The sequence below is a fragment of the Rhinopithecus roxellana genome, chromosome 4 (assembly GCF_007565055.1).
Source record: "Rhinopithecus roxellana isolate Shanxi Qingling chromosome 4, ASM756505v1, whole genome shotgun sequence".
NCBI lineage: Eukaryota > Metazoa > Chordata > Mammalia > Primates > Cercopithecidae > Rhinopithecus > Rhinopithecus roxellana.
The window spans coordinates 24190796-24210697 of NC_044552.1; the positions used below are offsets into that span (position 1 = coordinate 24190796).

Sequence of the window (19902 nt, forward strand, 5' to 3'; positions counted from 1 at the left end):
GAGGGAGAGGGTGGGGCCGAAGCCAGCTGCTGCGCATGCGCTGGCCGGGGTCCCGCCCCCATCCGCCGCGCGGCTCCGGGGCCACGTTCCAGGGTCGGGTTTGGTGGAGCCCCCAGTCCCTGCCGCCGCGGGGCGCCCTGGGATAGCGGCGGGGCTTCCCGGTGAGCGCGCGCGGGGGCGGCCTCCTGGAAGTGGGAGACGCTGCGGGCCCTGGGCCCAGGTGTTGGGATGGGCGGGAAGGCCAGGCCGCGCTGGGCTGTGGGCACTGCAGGAGGCCCCTGGGCAGGTGGAGATCGCAGCGGCCCTGGCGGGACTCCTTGCTGGCTCCTGGGCGCGCTGATGCCCGTCATCTCCCTGAGTTTCTGAGCCCTGTCCTCTCATGTGTCAGTGGTCACCGCTAAGTCCAGACACTCCGGTCCTGTTCCGGAAGAGCCCTGGTCTCCGTGAGTCCATGGCGCTGTCGACACCATGCACTGTAGCCCTCAAGGAGGAAAGGTTGTGTGGGAGGGAATAGAGACTTGGAATAACAGACCTGTGCTAATTAGAGACAGGAAAGATGGGACAAGGGGAGTGACCCTCCTCCACCCCCATATCCTAATGTGCACTCTCTCTATCCAGAACAGATCTCGGCCCCTTTCCAAACACTCCTGATGCCTCATTTGCCTCTCGCCTCTTTTCGACCACCATTTTGGGGGCTGAGGCACTCACGGGGCCTCCCCAGGTTTCATTCCGTTTCTACACAGTCGGAGCCCCATGGATCTCCCATCTCCCGGAGGAACCGTGAAGCCAAACAGAAACGCCTGCGAGAGAAGCAGGCGACTCTGGAGGCTGACATAGCAGGGGAGAGCAAGGTTAGGGGTTAGACAGCTTGTCCTTGGGTTTCTGAGATTTGGGAGGGGCTGGAGGAGATGGGCTGAAATGCAATCTGGGGTATACTGGATCCCAGCCTCTTCTGCTTTCTCTTCTCAGTCACCTGCAGAATCCATTAAGGCCTGGAGTCCTAAGGAGGTAGTATTGTATGAAATCCCTACGAAACCTGGTGAAAAGAAAGGTAAGTAGAATAAGAAGGCCTTTTCTTTCACATTTGTGTTGCCCATTTGGCCTGCCGAAATGCAGCCTGGGAACAAGTTCAGTGGTTAGTGGAGCTCTCCTCTGCCTCCACAGATGTCTCTGGGCCACTGCCGCCTGCATACAGTCCCCGATATGTTGAGGCTGCCTGGTACCCGTGGTGGGTACGAGAGGGCTTCTTCAAACCAGAATATCAGGTTAGTATCTGGCAGGCAGGGGTCCTAAATGATCTCCAGGACAGAGTGGCCGTTGAATACAACTGGAGCCTCAGAGTTGAGCTCACATTGTAGACCTTGCCTTCTTTCTGGCTCTGGTGTCTCCCAAGATTTCTCTTGGCAGGTTCCCCCTGGCCCATTCCCTCCTCTCCACTCTCCTCTGTCGTTTGCAGGACAGTTCTTCCCTGAAGTTCTTTCTGTTCTGGAGACAGTAGAGGGTGCTCTTTCCCCAATCCAGTTCTCTCTTGCCCCTTTGACTTTTTTTATTCCTCTAGGCCCGGCTGCCCCAAGCTACAGGGGAGACCTTTTCCATGTGTATCCCACCTCCCAATGTCACTGGCTCCCTGCACATTGGCCACGCACTCACGGTGGCCATACAGGATGCCCTCGTGCGCTGGTGAGAGGGGAGTGGGGGTTGCTTGAGTTCTTGGAAGGGAAATAGGAAGGGCAGGGATGAGTGAGAATAAACATTTAAGCCCAGGGGCTCACAGGAGGGCATTTTTGTTGCAGGCACCGGATGCGTGGGGATCAAGTGCTGTGGGTCCCTGGTTCAGATCACGCAGGAATCGCTACACAAGTATGTCTTCTGTTATATGTTCCTTTTCTTGGGTGAAAGCAATTTCTTTCCCCAAAGCAACCTGACTCTGTTCATTTGCCCTGAATCCAACTGCAGGCTGTGGTGGAGAAACAACTGTGGAAGGAACGGGGAGTGAGGAGACATGAGCTGAGCCGGGAGGCCTTCCTTAGGGAGGTGTGGCAGTGGAAGGAGGCGTGAGTATGATGGGCAGGGCTCAGGGGGCCCAGATGGCAGATTTGGTTTCTTGCCTCCCACCGCTATCACTCCTGACTTGTAATCCCTGGCGCTTCCTGACACAGCCCTGACTTCCTCAGAGATGGAAGCTCTGGAGCCCCTTAACGTTTGGTGGAATTTCCAAGCCTTATGTGTGTGGATATTATATATGCATTAGAATATTCATGTGTCTGTGTATTTTTTTATATATATATTTTTTTCTTTCTCTTTACTTACCCCAGTTTCTCTTGTCTAAATCTCACCGTCTTTCACTCGCCCATTCCCACCTTTCAGTTCCCATGGAATTACCCTCATTCTTCTGGGTCTGTTATCTCATGCCATCTCTGTGAAGCATCTTTGGATTTCCCACAATATGACTATCCCTGCTCTCTTCCTATAGAAACTTTTGTCTCTTTTAATATCTTAGAAAACCCTATACTGGGTTTGTCAGTCCATTTCTATTAGCCTCTAGAGGCGAGATCAATGCCATCCTCACTTGATTTTCCTCCAACACCTGGCATTGCTGAGGACATCGCTGGACCTGGTACATAGGAAGTGCTCGGGAAGAGTTTGCTGACAAGGATCTCTTTGGGCGCAGGAAAGGTGGAGAGATCTGTGAGCAGCTGCGAGCTCTGGGTGCCTCCCTGGACTGGGATCGAGAGTGTTTTACCATGGATGTTGTGAGTTCTGTGCCTTGGTCCCTGTGAGCACTGGGGGATGTTTAGAGATCTGTGTGGGGCAGGGAGGTAGCAATGCCTGGGTCCCTGAATAGGGTGATGGGCTGAGAAGTGGCTGTTAGAGGTGGACACTCAGGTCATTCCAGGGCTCCTCAGTGGCTGTGACTGAAGCTTTTGTGCGGCTCTACAAGGCGGGGTTGCTGTACCGGCACCGTCAGCTTGTCAACTGGTCATGTGCTTTAAGATCAGCCATCTCGGACATTGAGGTGAGGCGGAGAAAGAGAAGCAGGTTTGTGAGAGCTCTGAGCAGAGTGGTCGTCAGTGGTTAAGAGCTCAGACTCTGGAGCCAGGGTGCCTGGATTCAAATCTGAGGCCTACCTGTGACAGCTGTGTGGCTTTTGGCAGGCTGTTTAGGGTCTTTAAGCCTCAGCTTCCTCAGTCTGTAAATTAGAGATGATGGAACGCCTGCATCGTGGGGATGTTGTAAAAATTAAGTGAGAATTCACCTAGGTGCTTGGCAGGATACCTGGCCATGGCTTAAGTGCCCGGCGAATATTTATTAGAAGTGTGACTGCACAAGCATTGGGTGAGGGCAGAGGGAGGTAGCTCCTGAATCCTCCAAAGGCTTTTAGATGGATTGCAGGGAGGTTGAACAGATGGATGAGTGGCAGAGTGAAGCCTGGGCATGAGCCTTGCAGAAAGGCTGGCCTCTGACCCAGCTTTCTCGGCGCTTCCAGGTGGAGAACCGGCCCCTGCCTGGCCGTACACAGCTTCGACTGCCTGGCTGCCCTACCCCTGTGTCTTTTGGCCTCCTATTTTCTGTTGCCTTCCCCGTGGATGGAGAGCCTGGTGAGCATAGTACTCTGCAGGGTCACCCGTTTACCTCCATTTTTTGTTTTCTGGAGCCCATGTTTGGCTGCTAGGAAACCGTCAGTCCATCTCCCACATGAACCTTGGTAATGTTCGCCTCAGTGTGGGCACTTACCCAGGATCTTCTGGGGGATGTACAATAAGTGCATGTGGTCACTGCCCTTTGATAGCTTGGTGTGGTTCTTCAGGAGTGCGCTACCCAGGAAAGAGACAGATCAGTTCTAAGGTGTGTGTTTTTTGTTTTGTTTGTTTTGTTTTTTGTTTTGAGATGGAGTCTCACTCTTTTGCCCAGGCTGGAGTGCAATGGCACAATCTCGGCTCCTGCAACCTATGCTTCCTGGGTTCAAGCGATTCTCCTGTCTCAGCCTCCTGAGTAGCTGGGATTACAGGTGCGCACCACCAGGCCCAGCTAATTTTTGTATTTTTAGTAGAGATGGGGTTTCACCATGTTGGTCAGGTTGGTCTCGAACTCCTGACCTTGTGATCCGCCTGCCTCGGCCTCCCAAAGTGCTGGGATTACAGGTGTGAGCCACCGTACCCGGCCTCTAAGGTGTGGTTTTTATGGAAAATGTTCTGAAGAGCTCAAAGAAAGAGAAGACAGATGAGCTGGAATAGTCAGAGGAAGCTTCTTGTAGGAGGAGCTGGTGCTCCCCCTGAAGAATATACAGCATTTGTGATGAGGACACTGAGAATCCCCAGTGTCCTCTGGGCACCCAGCAAGAATTCTATTATAGTTAATTAATTAATGCTGTCCCCATTTCTTCCATGCAAATTATCAGGGAATTCCTTAGCACCAGACACCCTCTCAGGCCTCTGGTCATTAACTTATGGGAAACCCTGGGTTCCTATACACACTGCTCCTACTTTTTTCTAGTCACTCCTGGGGGCCTCTTCCACCTTGACTACTCCCTGCCCCTTCCCCTTTCCAGTTCTACTGCCTTTAGCTGTGTTGGCAGTGAGGGGTGAGGATGATGACCACCTCTAAGTGTTTAAATGTTTGTCTTCAGATGCAGAGGTTGTGGTAGGAACCACGAGGCCAGAGACGCTGCCTGGAGATGTGGCTGTGGCCGTTCATCCAGAGGACTCGAGATACACGGTAATACCCAGTGCGCTCCGGCACTCTGGCCTGGCCCGCCCATGGCCTTCTCTTGTCTTGGGTTTTAAATAGTGGCTCTTTCTCTCTTGCTTCTACTTCTTTTTCCTTAGACTTCTCTCAGTGATTCTGATTCGACTCCCTCCTCTTCTTATACTTTTTCTGTAGGTCAGGGGTTGACAAATTGGCCCATGGTCCTAATCCAGCTTGCGGCCTTTTTTTTGAGATGGAGTCTCGCTCTGTCACCAAGGCTGGAGTACAGTGGCGCGATCTTGGCTCACTGCAACCTCCACCTCCTGGGTTCAAGCAACTGTACCTCAGCCTCCTGAGTAGCTGGAAGTGTGGCACCATGCCTGGCATGTGCCACCACACCCGGCTAATTTTTTGTATTTTTACAAAAATTAGTAATTAATATTTTAAGTAATGTAATTTAGTAGAGATGATGGGGTGTCACTGTGTTAGCCAGGATAGTCTCAATCTCCTGACCGCGTGATCGGCCCATCTCGGCCTCCCAAAGTGCTGGGATTACAGGCGTGAGCCACCGTGCCCCGCCGCTTGCGGCCTTTGTGTTATTTATGGCTGCTATTATATACCCTCTCCAGCTCTGCTGCAGTGGCAGAATAGAGTAATTGTGCAGAGATTGAATTTGTCTCTAGGTCCGAAAGCCTAAAATATCTACATTCTGGCCCCTTAAGAGTTTGCTGACCTTGCTCTAGCTCGCTACCTTCTACTTTCTACCTTCTTATTCTTGGGGTTCTCACGCCCTAGCCCAGACCCTTCCACCCCTCACAGGCGCCTGTCCCTGATCACTCTCCCTTCCCTTCAGCATCTACACGGGCGACAGCTTCGTCACCCCTTGATGGGGCAGCCTCTTCCCCTCATCACAGACTATGCTGTTCAGCCACATGTGGGCACAGGTGAGTGGAAGTCAGGGAGGGAGAGAAAGTTGGGGGTCCTGGAGGAGAGGGGAGGGAACCAGGAGGAAGAGGAAGGTGGGAGTGGGAGATCCTCATAGAGGGTGGTCTGAGTGGGGAATGGGAGGGAAGCACAGACAGAGAAAGTCGTGGGGCCTGGGGCAGTGTGGGTGGTGATGATACATCTGGAAAAGCAAAAACCAAGGTCAGGTTCAGTACTCACCATGACTGTGCTCCCCAAGGGGCAGTGAAGGTGACTCCAGCTCACAGTCCTGCTGATGCTGAGATGGGGGCCCGACATGGCTTGAGCCCTCTGAATGTCATTGCGGAGGATGGGACCATGACCTCCCTCTGCGGGGACTGGCTGCAGGTGGTACCATCCTATGTTACCCCATCCTTTAGGGGCACTCTGTCCCCCTACTCCTCCTCCCAGTTTCTTATTTCTCTAGAGGCCTTTAATCTTTACTCTTGCCGCTTTTTCTCCAGGGTCTTCACCGGTTTGTGGCCCGGGAAAAGATAGTGTCTGTGCTGAGTGAACGGGGCCTGTTCCGGGGCCTCCAGAACCACCCCATGGTACTGCCCATCTGCAGGTAACCTCATTTTAACTCCTTTACTAAGGACTACTCCCAAAAGGGAATGTACGAAGCTTAAGGGTGACAATAGGATGGGCCCTGCACCCCTCTGTTAGAATACGAGCTTCGTGTCGGTTTTATTCACTATTGTATCCTCAGTACCAAGGGCCTGGCATGGCATGGGGTCTTGTGCCCCCTGGGAGAAGTCACAGGACCGAAAGAGCAGTGGACTCACCCTGTCTCCCTTGCAGCCGTTCTGGGGACGTGATAGAATACCTGCTGAAGAGCCAGTGGTTTGTCCGCTGCCAGGAAATGGGGGCCCGAGCTGCCCAGGTGAGGCTGCAGTGTAGGAGGGACTGGGGCCGGGGTTGGGGGAGCTCCCTGAGAGTTGGAATGAAGAAATGGGAAGCAGGAGACCTCCTGCCCCAAAGACCTCTCCAGCTGTGGTAACTGAGAGGATGTGTGGGATGGAGGCTGGGCGGCCCAGCAAGGGCTGGCTCATATCCTTACTTAAGCCCAGAATCTTGGCAAGAGGCTTGGGAGGTCCTTCTGAGTTTTAAAATGACCTTAGAGGCCACTCGTCCTATCTGTGGAGGTGAGGCCATGCAGGAAGGGAAACATTGTCTAAAGCCCCTTTTCCCTCCAGGCTGTGGAGTCGGGGACCCTGGAGCTCAGTCCCTCCTTCCACCAGAAGAACTGGCAGCACTGGTTTTCCCATATTGGGTAAGGGTAGGGTAAGGGGAGCTCTTGTGGAGATGGGGCGGCGGGACCGACTGGTTATTGTAAGACTTCACGGATGTCCTCCCGGCAGGGACTGGTGTGTCTCCCGACAGCTGTGGTGGGGCCATCAGATTCCAGCCTACCTGGTTGTAGAGGACAACGCGCAGGTGGGTAGGGAGAAGCACCCGGAGGGCCGAGTGTAGCGCAGAGCACCTAGCCCAGGAGTCAGACCTCCGCAGTGCCAGGCCCTGCTCCTGCCTGGTAATGTGCTTCATGATGTAGTCATGTAACATTCTGTGCGATCAAAGCTCCCCGAAGTGGTGTTTCTTTATCTCACCCCTGGAGGAACTTGGCCACTCTAAGACCACATGAGAGGATGTGAAAACCAAGGGAAATTTTCACCTGTCAGCTGTTCTTCCTCACTCTCCCCGACTCCTTCCTACTTTTGCAGGGAGAAGAGGACTGTTGGGTGGTTGCGCGGTCAGAGGCTGAGGCCAGAGAGGTAGCAGCAGAACTGACAGGGAGGCCAGGGGCAGAGCTGACCCTGGAGAGGGGTGAGTGCCTGAGCTGGGGAGGGATGTACAGGGGAGTGGGGGACTGGGCATCTGGGCCTTTGAGGGGAGCTGATCCCGAGATGGAGAAGGTAGGATCAGGAAAGTTGGGAATGGAGTCAAAGGGGACAGCCCTGGTCTCTGGGGGTGGAGGTTGGCCTAGAATGGTGGCAGCAGTGGTCTGAGGTCCTAGAAGCCAAGGTTCCAACTGTCCCCATTCTTTTTCTGTTTCCCAGACCCTGATGTCCTGGACACTTGGTTCTCTTCTGCCCTGTTCCCCTTTTCTGCCCTGGGCTGGCCCCAAGAGGTGAGGTGGGCTGAGAGGGCGAAAGTGAAGGGGAAACGATAAGGAAGGGACGGCTGGGCCCCCACAGAGGCTTGAAGGGGGCCCGGGACCTGGGCCTCTTACTGCTCCTCTTCCCCCTAGACCCCAGACCTTGCTCGTTTCTACCCGCTGTCACTTTTGGAAACGGGCAGTGACCTCCTGCTGTTCTGGGTGGGCCGCATGGTCATGTTGGGGACCCAGCTCACAGGACAGCTGCCCTTCAGCAAGGTAACAGCCCTTCAGTGCCCGGCCGCTTTCTGTGACCCCAGGTGTTCCCCAAACCTTGTCCTCCCTTCTTCTAACCCCTGATGTCCTTTCCACGTTCCTGATTCCTTTTTCCCAATTCACTTCCCACCCTACCCCCAAAAGTATGGAGGCTAGAGGGCCAGAGATCTCAAGGGAAGGAAACCCTCCTCTGCTGACCCCTCCCTGCCCCCAGGTGCTTCTTCATCCCATGGTTCGGGACAGGCAGGGCCGGAAGATGAGCAAGTCCCTGGGCAATGTGCTGGACCCAAGAGACATCATCAGTGGGGTGGAGATGCAGGTGAGGACAAAGCACCCACTGGAGGGACAGGGTTTATAGGAGAGAGGAAGGGAGGTTGAGGGAGGAGTGAGGCCAGCAAGTATGACCCTTGTAGAGGCAGGGCCTTTGACCTGGGCTGTAAATTACCCCCTTCCATCCCCAGGTGCTGCAGGAAAAGCTGAGAAGTGGAAATTTGGACCCCGCAGAGCTGGCCATTGTGGCTGCAGCACAGGTGAGTCATCGCTGCCTGCCCCCTCCCAGCTCTAGCTCACCGCCTCTGGCTTCCTCTGCAACCCGGATCCTGGCCCTGCAGCCACAAAGGCATCTGCCACCCTTCTTCCTCTGGTTGCAGAAAAAGGACTTTCCTCATGGGATCCCTGAATGTGGGACAGATGCCCTGAGATTCACACTCTGCTCCCACGGAGTTCAGGGTAAGCCTGGGTGAGGGGCCGGGATGAGCAGAGAGCAGCAGGCGCCTGTGCAGGGGCAGGGCAGGGGCAGGACTTCTGGTGCTGCTGCCACCTACATGCAGACTACCTCGATTCTCCCCTTCCAGGGGGCGACTTGCGCCTGTCAGTCTCTGAGATCCAGAGCTGCCGACATTTCTGCAACAAGATCTGGAATGCTCTGCGCTTTATCCTCAATGCCTTAGGGGAGAAATTTGTGCCACAGCCTGCTGAGGAGGTAAGAGAAAGCAGAGGTGCTTGGGAGTAGGGTAGTCAGGTGTCAGAGGGCCAAGGTGGCATCTGGAAGGAAAGGAGGCAGGGGAGGGGGAGTCAGGCCGTCCTGGGCCTGAAGCCCCCTTTGCCTGCAGCTGTCTCCCTCCTCCCACATGGACGCCTGGATCCTGAGCCACCTTGCCCTGGCCGCCCGGGAGTGTGAGCGGGGCTTCCTCACCCGAGAGCTCTCGCTTGTCACTCACGCCCTGCACCACTTCTGGCTCCACAACCTCTGTGACGTCTACCTGGTGAGTGAGGCTGGGGGAGGCTTGGCATTCCCATGCCTGCTTCTGATTCCTCTGGAAATCCAATTCCAAGGCAGAGAGCTCTGGAGTTAATAATTCCCCAATTATCCCTTCAGTTAGGAAAGGAGAGGAGAGGAGATGAGGGAGTCTCAGTCCCCCTCTTCCTGGGACTGGTTTCGGCAGTGCAGCCCAGGCACTGTTGCCTGCCTGTCACCTGGGGAGAGGAGGAGGAGGGAGACCTCTAGAAATGTCTCACAAGTCAGTGTCAGAAGGCTGAGGGGAATTTTTTCAGTCCCTGTAGTTGCTGAGTTTGGCCCATGGGCAGGCTGCGTGCTGAGAGAGGCCTGGGAGGAACTAGCAGTGGTCTTTAGACCAGGGGTTCTCACGCTGTCCTACGTCCAAAGCACCTGGAGGGCTTGTGCCTCCAAAGCACATGGATCCTCCTGCCACCCCAGAGTGGCTCCTTCAGCAAGTTGGGGTGGGGGTGGGTGGGTGGGTGTCATGAATATTCATTTCTTGTCCCAAGTGGTGCTGCTGCTGCTGGCTGTGGACCACTGCCGTAGCTCAGCCTTTTAAAAACCTCTGTTCCCTATTGATAAGCAAAAAACTCAATGATTTTTTCCCCTAAACTACACATTTCCCTGGAATTCCTGTCCCTGTGTACTGCAGAGAGTTTTTGCCTTGAATTTCCCTTCTTTGTGCTGAGTGTGTCCTGGGACTGTGGATCATATCAGAAGTGCTAAGTTCTTCCGCCTGTCCCTCTCTCCCAGGACCCATGGCCTGCCCCACTGGTGGGTAGGGCAGTGGCTGTAGGGAGGAGGGCTGTGGCCCTGGGCCTGTCCTCTGACCATTGGCTTCCTCTCCAGGAGGCTGTGAAGCCTGTGCTGTGGCACTCACCCCGCCCCCCAGGGCCCCCTCAGGTTCTGTTCTCCTGCGCTGACATCGGCCTCCGCCTCTTGGCCCCACTGATGCCCTTCCTGGCTGAAGAGCTGTGGCAGAGGCTGCCCCCTAGGCCTGGTTGTCCCCCTGCCCCCAGCATCTCGGTTGCCCCCTACCCCAGCACCTGCAGCTTGGTGAGTCCCACGCACCTGGGAGTGGGCCATGGCACCACGGAGTGGGCCCGCGGGTGAAGGGTGGGGAGCGCCTTCTGAAGGGGTTTGCTGCAGGGGGTTCATCTGCAGGAATGGTTTGTACTTTGCTGTGGAGCCCTGGGGAGGATGGATTGTTCCTGCAGGGTTGCTGCGATGGCCCTAGGGTCTTGAGGGACAGTATTAGCGTAGTGCTCAAGAGCAGGACTCTGTTGCTAGACTGCTGTTTTCGAGCTGTGTGATTGAGCCTCAGTTTCCCCCAGGTTTAAACTAGGAACAGTAATAGTATGTTATGGTTGTGATAAGGGTTGGATAAGTTAGTAATAGGGTGTCCCCAAAATCTCAGTGCAGCTTGAATAATTTCAGAAGGATAAATGCTATGCACTCACCCAAAAATTATTTTTAAATTTAACTATTTATATTTATACTTATTTGGTTTTGAGTTTTGACTAATTCATTTTAAATTCTAATTCATTTTTGGTTGGCCATTTCAATCAGAGCGACTAAACAGACATCAAACACTGATCATCTAAAACCTCTTAAATGACACCTCACTTTTTGTCATGTTCCTTGAGATAGTGGATTTTCTGTGGTGCTGAGGACAGATCTCATTGCCCTAAGGAGATGGGGTGGATGGGTTGAGAACAGAGCCAGGAGGGTTGGTACTGAGGCTCTCAGGAGCCCTTTCGCCCACTCTGGGTCCCCCCGATTGTCAGGAGCACTGGCGCCAGCCGGAGCTGGAGCGGCGCTTCTCCCGGGTCCAAGAGGTTGTGCAGGTGCTAAGGGCTCTCCGAGCCACGTACCAGCTCACCAAAGCCCGGCCCCGAGGTGAGGCAAGGCGGGTCCTGGGCTCGGGTCCTGCAGGAAAAGGGGGCTGGTGGGGAAAAGAGGAGAGCCTGAAGGGCAGACCCCCCATTAGGAGGTGCAGGATGGGAAGGGAGGCAGGAGCTGAGGCCTTGCCCCTGACAAGTTTCTTTCTTTCCAGTGCTGCTGCAGAGCTCAGAGCCTGGGGACCAGGCCCTCTTTGAGGCCTTCTTGGAGCCCCTGGGCACCCTGGGCCACTGTGGGGCTGTGGGCCTGTTACCTCCAGGCGTAGCAGCTCCCTCCGGCTGGGCCCAGGCTCCACTCAGTGATACAGTTCAGGTCTACATGGAGCTGCAGGTGACCAGAGGGAATGGGGAGGGTTAGGGCAGGCTTGGGAAGCATGCTAGGAGGAAGGGAGGGGCTGGGCTCTATAAAGCAGGGGAAGGGACCTTCTAATGGAGGATGGAGGCCTGGCAGCAGGTGGATGTCTGAGCCTTTTCTCCCTGTTTTTCCTTAGGGCCTGGTGGACCCCCAGATCCAGCTACCTCTGTTAGCCGCCCGAAGGTACAAGTTGCAGAAGCAGCTTGATGGCCTCATAGCCAGGACCCCATCAGAAGGGGAGGCAGGGACTCAGAGGCAACAAAGGGTAAGCTGAGGGAAGCCCCCAGAAGGCTCGACCCCTGAGGGAATGTGGGCCAGGAGGGGCCTCATTCCTGGATCCTCACCTCGTTTTCTCCTCGTCCAGCTTTCTTCCCTCCAGCTGGAATTGTCAAAACTGGACAAGGCGGCCTCTCACCTCCGGCAGCTGATGGATGAGCCTCCCGCCCCAGGGAGCCCAGAGCTCTAACTCACCATCCCCATCAGTGTTCCTCCCTCCCAGCAGCTGATGGATGAGCCTCCTGCCCCAGGGAGCCCAGAGCTCTAACTCACCATCACCATCAGTGTTCCTCCCTCCCAGCAGCTTACGGATGAGCCTCTCGCCCCAGGTAGCCCAGAGCTCTAACTCACCATCCCCATCAGTGTTCCTCCCTCCCAGACCTGTCTCTGAGGACTAACAGATTTGTCAGCTGTCAGGGTGCAGTGGGACATCAGAGACTATGTGGTCCATCGCCTTCATTGTGTAAATGAGGAAACAGACTGGCTTGGTCGTAGTGACTGTGGTGTCCTTGAGATGCTCACATGACTGCCCGGCCTGCCTTCCACCAGGAAGTCTGGGAATGAGGAGATTCAGATAAATTTTTAAAATCCCAAACATGTCTGTTTTTGGCTCTTTGGTCCCCTTTGCTCCTAGTGGTGACTTTTGTGCTTCTGAGTTGTCCCCTGAGAGCTTGGTCTGGGAAAAGAGGAGGGGGGGGTCCTCGCTGGAGGAAGAGGAGCTTTCTAGTCATGGGTAGGGCTTGGGCACAGTGGTCCCGGTTCTACCTACTTTTTGGACTAACTGACAGTGCCCTGGCTTTTGCAGGCTCTTTCTCCTTCCCTTCTCACTAAATGGAAGCTTCCCTGCTCCTTGGCCCTATCCCTAGAGTTGCTGAGAGAAGCAGGACTTCCTCCAGACCTGATGGGCTGCGGGCTGTGCTGCAAATGGCGTGCCCCACCTTCTGTGCTCTGACACCTGAGTGCCAGAGACACACTGCCCAGCCTCTGAGTTACACATTCACAGCACAGCCAGCCACCTTACACACTCCAAACACCGTCTCATCTCCATGGAATTCAGGGGCCTGGCCCTTCCACACGCAGAGTACATTCTGTCCAGCAGCTCTGAGTAGCCTGTCCTGGGCTGGGTCCTCTATGGTGCTAGATGTACAATGCCATTTAATCCTACTGAAAACCTCATGAGGCGGGTGTTAGCTCCATTTGGAGATTTTTATTTTTACTTTATTTTTGAGACAGGCTCTCACTCTGTTGCTCAGGCTGGAGTGCAGTGGCATAATCATGGCTCACTATAGCCTCAACCTCTAGGGCTCTAGTGATCCTCCTGCCTCAGACTCCTGAGTAGCTGGGACCACATGTGTGCACCACTGTGCCCTGCTTTTTTTTTCTTTTTTTTTTTTTTTGGAGATGGAGTCTTGCTCTGTTGCCCAGGCTGGAGTGCAGTGGCGAGATCTCAGCTCACTGCAACCTCTACCTCCCTGGTACAAGTGATTCTCCTGCCTTAGCCTCCTGAGTAGCTGGGATTACAGGTGTCTATCACCACGCCCAGCTAATTTTTTTTTTTTTGTATTTTTAGTAGAGACAAGGTTTCATCATGTTGGCCAGGCTGGTTTCAAACTCCTGACCTCAAGTGATCTGCCTGCCATGGCCTCCCAAAATGCTTGGATTACAGGCGTGAGCCACCACGCCCGGCCCTGCCCTGCTAATTTTTAAAATTGTTTTGTAGAGATAGGGTTTTGCCATGTTGGCCAGGGTGGTCTTGAACTTTTGGGCTCAAGTGATCCACCTGCCTTGGCCTCCCAAAGTGTTGGGATTACAAGCGTAAGCCACTGCGCCTAGCCCCCCGTTTAGAGATGAAGACGTGCTCAGAGAAAAGTCTCCACTGGGACCTATCCCAATAAATTAGGTGCAGGCTCTTTCTGGCTGCTATAACTAAACTTCAAATATAATGGTAGCTTAGAGGAGGGGAATGTTTCTTCTGCTGGGCATCTAGTGCAGAGATCTGCAATAACGGGGGCCCACACCTCCTTCAGTCTTATTTTCCTGCCATTCTGATACATTGTCAGACTTCATGTCCAAGGTCTGCACCAGCTCCCATTACCGTGTCTGCATTTCCACCCAGAGGAAGGAGGGAAAGAAGGAGATGGGCAGTTCTCTTTTTCTTTTTACTCTCTTTCAACAAGGTTGCTGGTTGTTTTTTTTTTTTTTTTTTTTTTTTGAGCATCTGCCTTATTCTGGACACATAGATTCATCAGTGAATGAAACAATGCTGTGCCCTTGTAGTACTTTCCTTCTAGCAGGACAGTCAGAAATAACATACAAATAAGTGAACGATATACTATGTTTGAATGTCATGAGTGCAGGGGAGGAAAAAAGGATAGAACAAGGTAAGGGGACTCTAATGTGTTTGTGTGTGTGGGGGGGCAGGTTGTACTTTTAAATAGTGGGCTAGGGCAGAACTCGCTGTAAAGTTGAGGTTTAAGCAAAGGCTTGTAGGAGGTGTAGGAAGAGCGTTCCAGACAAAGGGAAGGGCCAGAGGAAAACTGAGATAGAGGCACACTCGGACAGCTCTAAGAGTAGCCCGGAGACACTGTGGTGGGGCAGAGTGAGAAGGGGAGGATGGCAGGAGGTGGAGTAACAGAGGTAAGGGTGGGGAATTGGTGGGGGGTAGGGAAGACTTAAAGCGGACAATCTGGGGCTTGTGTCCAAAATGGTAGCCACTTGGCTACCTAAAGTATTAAATAAAATAAAACATTCAGTTTCTCATCGTACTTCCCATATTTCAAGTGTTTTGGTAGTTGCATGTGGCCAGTGGCTACTATGTTCGTCAGCACAGTTATAAAACATTTCCATCATCACAGAAAGTTCTATTGGAAAGCACTGATCTAAGACCTTATAGGCTGTTTCAAGAACTTTGCTTTCCCTCCTGTGAAATGGAAGCTCCTCTCTTTTCAAGGATACTAGCAGGAAGTTGCCCACCTCCTTTCTACTTGCATCCTATTGGACAGAACCTGATCACATGGCCACAGCTAGTTGCAAGGGAGGCTGGGAAATGTAATGAGCCACATGCTGATAGTTGAAATCTACATTACTATCCAAAAGGAGGAGGATGGCTGTTGTTGGGGGGCCAGTTAGCAGTCTCTGTCACCCCCAGGTCTGGTGAACCCCAAAGCACTCTTCACTGCACTGCTCTGTTTTGAGCCTTGGGAGAGAATTCTTTGAGAAAAATAATCTGGAAATCACATCCTGGTGATCTCAGGCCCTGAAGGTCTAGGAACCAGGTTGAGGTGCATTTAGCTGTCTGCTCTACCAACCTCTTGGACATTCAGATATCCAGTCCCCCAACTTGTTTGGGGATCCTCACAGCTGCCCCATGGGCATCGCCTGTCCACTACTGCAGGCTAGGGGCAAATCATAACATACTAGTCTCCTTTGGAGCCCCCTGCTACTTCTCCTTGGGGTCTAATTGTCCCAGGACAGTTGTGAAGGAAGGTAGACCAATTTTTTAAGTGTTTGTTTCCACTCTGCCATTTTCTATGCTCCCCTCGCCTTCAGTGACGCTCCATACTAAACTTTTGTCGTCTTCTGTCTCCAAAGGAGTCAGTCTCCAATTTCATATGGAGATAATGGAGGGTTGTGTAGGTGTGGTGGGCAGGGTGGGTACCACAGAGGACGGAGAGCAATCCTATCAGCACCCCCCAATTGCTCAAGTCTGAGCTGCAAGTTTGTGTTTTGAGAGCTGGTGAAAAGTCAAGATAATTTTTTTTTTTTTTTTTTTTTTTGAGACAGAGTCTTGCTCTGTAGCCCAGGCTGGAGTGTGTGGTCTTGGCTCACTACAACCTCTGCCTCCCAGGTTCAAGCAATTCTGCCTCAGCTCCCCCGAGTAGCTGGAACTACAGGTGAGTGCCACCATGCCCAGCTAATTTTTGTGTTTTTAGTACAGATGGGGTTTCACCAGATTAGCCAGGCTGGTCTTGAACTCCTGACCTCAGGTGATCCACCTGCCTCAGCCTCCCAAAGTGCTGGGATTACAGGCGTGAGCCACCGTGCCTGGCCAAGATAATCTTGAGAAGGTGGTAGGGAGTGCCTGCCTCAGGATTCAGGATGAGGACCCTGAACCCCAGGGGACTGGGACTTCTGTGTTGGGACCAGGTTTCCATCCTAACAGCAATCCCTACTATCCTGCTGACGACCTATAAGACAGGCTGTGGTATGTGTCCCTAAGTAGCTACCTGTGTGATCCTCACAACAATCTGATGGTGCAGGAATAATGAGAAAAACTCAGAATTGTGTTAAAAACAAAAAACAAAAAAGCAAAAAAAAAACCACCTTCCCCCAAACTGGGAGGGAGCTGAGAGGCCAAAAAGTGACTCAGACAAGTCCAGCTTGGTGAGTAGATGAGGTTTTTAGGACTTACATACGAGGCACTCCTGGATGGCAGCAGGACAGCTTTAGAGATCTGTGCTGCCTCCCATCCTGAAGCTGCTTTCAAACTAATTTTCTGACTCTTTGCTTACCGTGTGTGCAGATGGACTGTTTTCCTTGGTGGGTTCCCAGATACTCTCCGGGATGTTTGGGTTCTCAGGGACACCTGGTCCTCTGCCAGGCACCGTGACCTTGGCTGGTCACCTGGCCTTCAGGATTTAGGCAGCGGCCTACACCTTTAAGTAACCAGGTAGGGGACCTGTCACACTACAGCAGGTACCATCACTGTCCCCATTTTGCGAGTGAGGAAATGGAGGCTCCAAGAGGATGAGAAACATGCCCAGGAATTCACTTATGGGCTGGTGTCACCTCATACTCACGTGGTTAGCCAGCATAGGCTCAGCTTGCACCTGGCCTCTCCTCCTCCCCAGCACTTATGCCTGGCTGGGCATCCTCTCACAAGCTGAACCCCTCATCTCTCAACTGAGTGCCCACCCACTTCCCACCCTGATTACCTGTGTGGATCCTTGGGTCAGGGGAACCATGTCCTGGGGGTGTTTTTGAGTCCCCAGCCCCAATGCTTAAGCAAAAGGAAATGAAATAAAATGAAATAAAAATCTTGCTTAAACCAAGACGTCTGTCTGGTGCCTGACTTCACTGCTACTAGATCTCAGGCGAGTGACTTGCCCTCTCTGAGCTTCAATTTCCTTATCTGTAAAACAGGATAATGATACCTAGTATGCCACATTCAAGACTGCTGCAAACATTGAAATGGGGACGCAGGAGAAATGCAGGACTTCAACAAATGTTGCTTCTCTTTATTCCCAGGTGTTCCGAAGATGTCAGTTCGGTGTGTGTTCATGTGCATGCGTATACGTGTGTGGTGTGTGAGTGTCCCCAAACAACTCCCCAGATGCCTTCTAAGCCTGTGACACTGGTGTTGAGGGAGAGAGTGTCCATCCCTGGAACCCTCTGCTCAGCAGGGGGACAGTCAGAGACTTGAGCATCCAACCCTCTCTTCCTGCCAACTCTGTGCTCAGGGACTCACAAAGTCAAGCAAGTTATTGAATTCGGCATATACTGAATTTTATTTATTGCCACTCAGGAGGGTGGGGGCCTGCTGAAAGACAGGGTCAGGGCCCACCCCCTGCACCCCCAGCCCAAAAGCCCGGGCCAAGAAGGACACAGGCTTCAATGGCTCTCATGTGTTGCAGACAACATGGTGTTGAGATCTTGCATGGTGGAGGGTGACGCTGGTCCCTGAAGGGAGATGGAGGAGGAGGCAGAGCTGGGAACAAAGGGTTAAAGGGTGCGATGTAAGAGAGCTCTCCATTCCCACCACGGAGATAGCCAGACCCCAGCAGAGGCCCAAACTGACTCACAAACACACAGCCCAATCCCTTCCCCTCCCAAAGAACTACCTTTTCAAGCAATTCCAGGAAGCTGGACTCATAGGAGGAATTTGTCAGAAAAGACTCCTTCAGCTTCAGTTGCAAAATCATACCTGGTCCTGCGGATCCAGAAGTACGGCTTAGGATCCGGCAGTCAGGGCTGATTCCCCCGGAGACGCAGTACCTTCCTGCCCACGCTCCCCAGCACAGTTCCTCTTCCCCAGCAGTGCCCCTCCAAAGCCTCTTGGAAGCTCAGGACTGGGGTGTCTCTGTCTCTCTCAGGGACCATGGAGTCCCACTCCCTTTCTCTGGCCTCTTCACGCCACAGGGACCCAGAAGTCCTGCCCTCTAGCCCTCACCTGTTCCATGTGAGCTGCCAAGGAGGGTCAAGAGGAGGACAAGGGGCAGCCCAGACCCCATAGTGGTCACCACACTCCTGAGATGGAGGAGACACTGAAGTCCCAGTGGCCTCTCCTTGCCAGGCCTGCTTTCTACACCCCACTCAAGCCTTAGCATAAGTGTTTGAGGGGAAGTGGGAGGGGGAATCTGGTCAACTGAATTTTCCAGTTCTCCCAGTAAGAGAGGACCCAGGAGAGGACCATTCACTCTGCTCTCGGGGAAAACAGAAGGAGATTCCCTCTCTTCACTCTGTGTCCCACCCCTGCCTTTTGTCTCCAGGTTTGAGGGAGTGAGTGCTGGTCCTACAGACAGAGAAATGAAGAGGGAAGCAGGGACCAGGGAGGCGTCCCTCCTGCAGGTGTCTGGACCCCACCCATGCCTGGACCTCCCAAGGCTCTTTAGAGATTAATTATTAACTGCAGTTAATTTTCATCATTCTTGACACCGAAGGACTCAGGAATGTGGGCCCAAAAGGGAGGGGTGGATTAAGCCAAGTTTCTTCCAGAACCCAGGTGTCCTGCTGCCTCAGCTTTTTTTTTAAAGACTAGTCAAGTGCACCCAGTGAGCACTCTGGCCTGGACAGGAGGTCTTGAGGGAGGACATGAACTTTGGACCCAGTGGGATGGCCAACTCTTCTATGGTTTTTCTTTTTTCAACAGTTCAGCTGACCCTACTGGGGACTTCTGACACAGTATCCCCAGGTCTCCTCTCTGTCTCTGGAGGTCTCCCCTCCGTCTCTGGAAGTCTCCCCCTGTCTCTGGAAGTCTCCCCACCACCTCTGGGAGTGTCTCAACAGCTTCTTCAACCTCTGGGAGTTTTCCCCGCAGTCCTCACCCTTTAGCTCCAACTGTTTCTAGGAGCACTTCAGGAACAGTCTCCACATCATCAGGTGATATTTCTGTTGCTCAACCCACCTCTGGAGAACTCTTCAGCTCGGTCTGTAGCTCTGGGGTGGGGCTTCCTGTAAGCCTGGCAGTTTCCCAGAACCTCATTGGAAGCAGCTCCCTTGCCTTTGTGGCTATACAAGGGCCTCTCTTTCTGTTTTCCAATTCATCACCTTTTTCTGTCATGATTACTGCCTTTTGTATCCTAAGACTTTTTTGCTTACTTCAAGGTCATGAAAATATTCTCCTCTGCATTCTTCCAGAAACGTTATTATTTTAGCTTTCGAATTTGAGCCTATTATCCATCTCAAGTTAATTTCTGTGTATGGAGTGGGGTGGAAGTCGAGATTCAATTTTTTCTTCTTATGAATATCCAGAACCATTACTTCCAAGGATCCTCCCCTGTCCCCGCCATTGAACAGTGAGCACCTGTTCTGAAATTCGAGTGACTGTATTTGTGTGGGTTTGTCGGTCAGTGTTTATTATTTTTCTTATTTTTATTTTTTATTTTTTGAGATGGAGTTTCACTCTTGTTGCCCAGGCTGGAGTGCAATGGTGCGATCTCGGCTCACTGCAACCTCTGCCTCCCGGGTTCAAGTAATTCTCCTGCCTCAGCCTCCTGAGTAGCTGGGATTATAGGCACCCGCCACCACATCCAGGTAACTTTTTTGTAGTTTTAGTAGAGATGGGATTTTACCATGTTGGCTAGGCTGGTGTCGAACTCCTGACGTCAGGTGATCCACCTGTCTCGGCCTCCCAAACTGCTGGGATTACAGGTGTGAGCCACTGCACCTGGCCTATCGGTCAGTTCTTACTCCAGGGCCACAGTGTTTAAGGACTACAGCTTTGCAGCAAGTCTTGAGATGTTATAATGTAAGTTCTCCTTTTTTTTTTTTTTTTTAAGAGACTGTCTTGGTTATTCTCAGTCTTGATTTTCATAACATCAGTTCATCAATTTATTCCAAAAGCTTGCTAGGG

General features: G+C 52.8%; 2 protein-coding genes across 5 annotated transcripts; one reads left to right on the forward strand and one right to left on the reverse strand.

Annotated features, from left to right (window-relative positions):
- The first annotated feature begins 29 nt into the window (after positions 1-29).
- Positions 30-12426, forward strand: VARS2 (valyl-tRNA synthetase 2, mitochondrial). 4 transcript variants are annotated; one of them, XM_030928677.1, is made up of 30 exons: positions 30-161; positions 619-851; positions 970-1051; positions 1165-1265; positions 1559-1680; positions 1794-1860; positions 1957-2054; positions 2672-2753; positions 2897-3016; positions 3488-3599; positions 4628-4716; positions 5540-5630; positions 5870-5997; positions 6114-6217; positions 6451-6532; positions 6846-6922; positions 7011-7086; positions 7371-7473; positions 7707-7777; positions 7898-8023; positions 8235-8339; positions 8482-8550; positions 8671-8749; positions 8875-9002; positions 9133-9285; positions 10149-10355; positions 11087-11198; positions 11356-11531; positions 11692-11820; positions 11920-12426. In XM_030928677.1, exons 2-30 carry the CDS (start codon positions 651-653, stop codon positions 12019-12021), a joined length of 3192 nt encoding a protein of 1063 aa, XP_030784537.1. In that variant the 5' UTR covers positions 30-161; positions 619-650; the 3' UTR covers positions 12022-12426. The 4 variants fall into 4 exon arrangements, 3 of the variants coding, with proteins under 3 accessions (XP_030784537.1, XP_030784538.1, XP_030784539.1); XM_030928678.1 differs by having other exon boundaries at positions 624-851; XM_030928679.1 differs by lacking the exon at positions 30-161 and adding an exon at positions 229-286.
- A 4885-nt stretch (positions 12427-17311) lies between these two features.
- Positions 17312-18292, reverse strand: SFTA2 (surfactant associated 2). The gene is made up of 3 exons (XM_010368240.2): positions 18001-18292; positions 17672-17760; positions 17312-17538 (listed from the first exon to the last, which is right to left on the reverse strand). Exons 1-3 carry the CDS (start codon positions 18155-18157, stop codon positions 17452-17454), a joined length of 333 nt encoding a protein of 110 aa, XP_010366542.1. The 5' UTR covers positions 18158-18292; the 3' UTR covers positions 17312-17451.
- Between the last annotated feature and the right edge of the window lie 1610 nt (positions 18293-19902).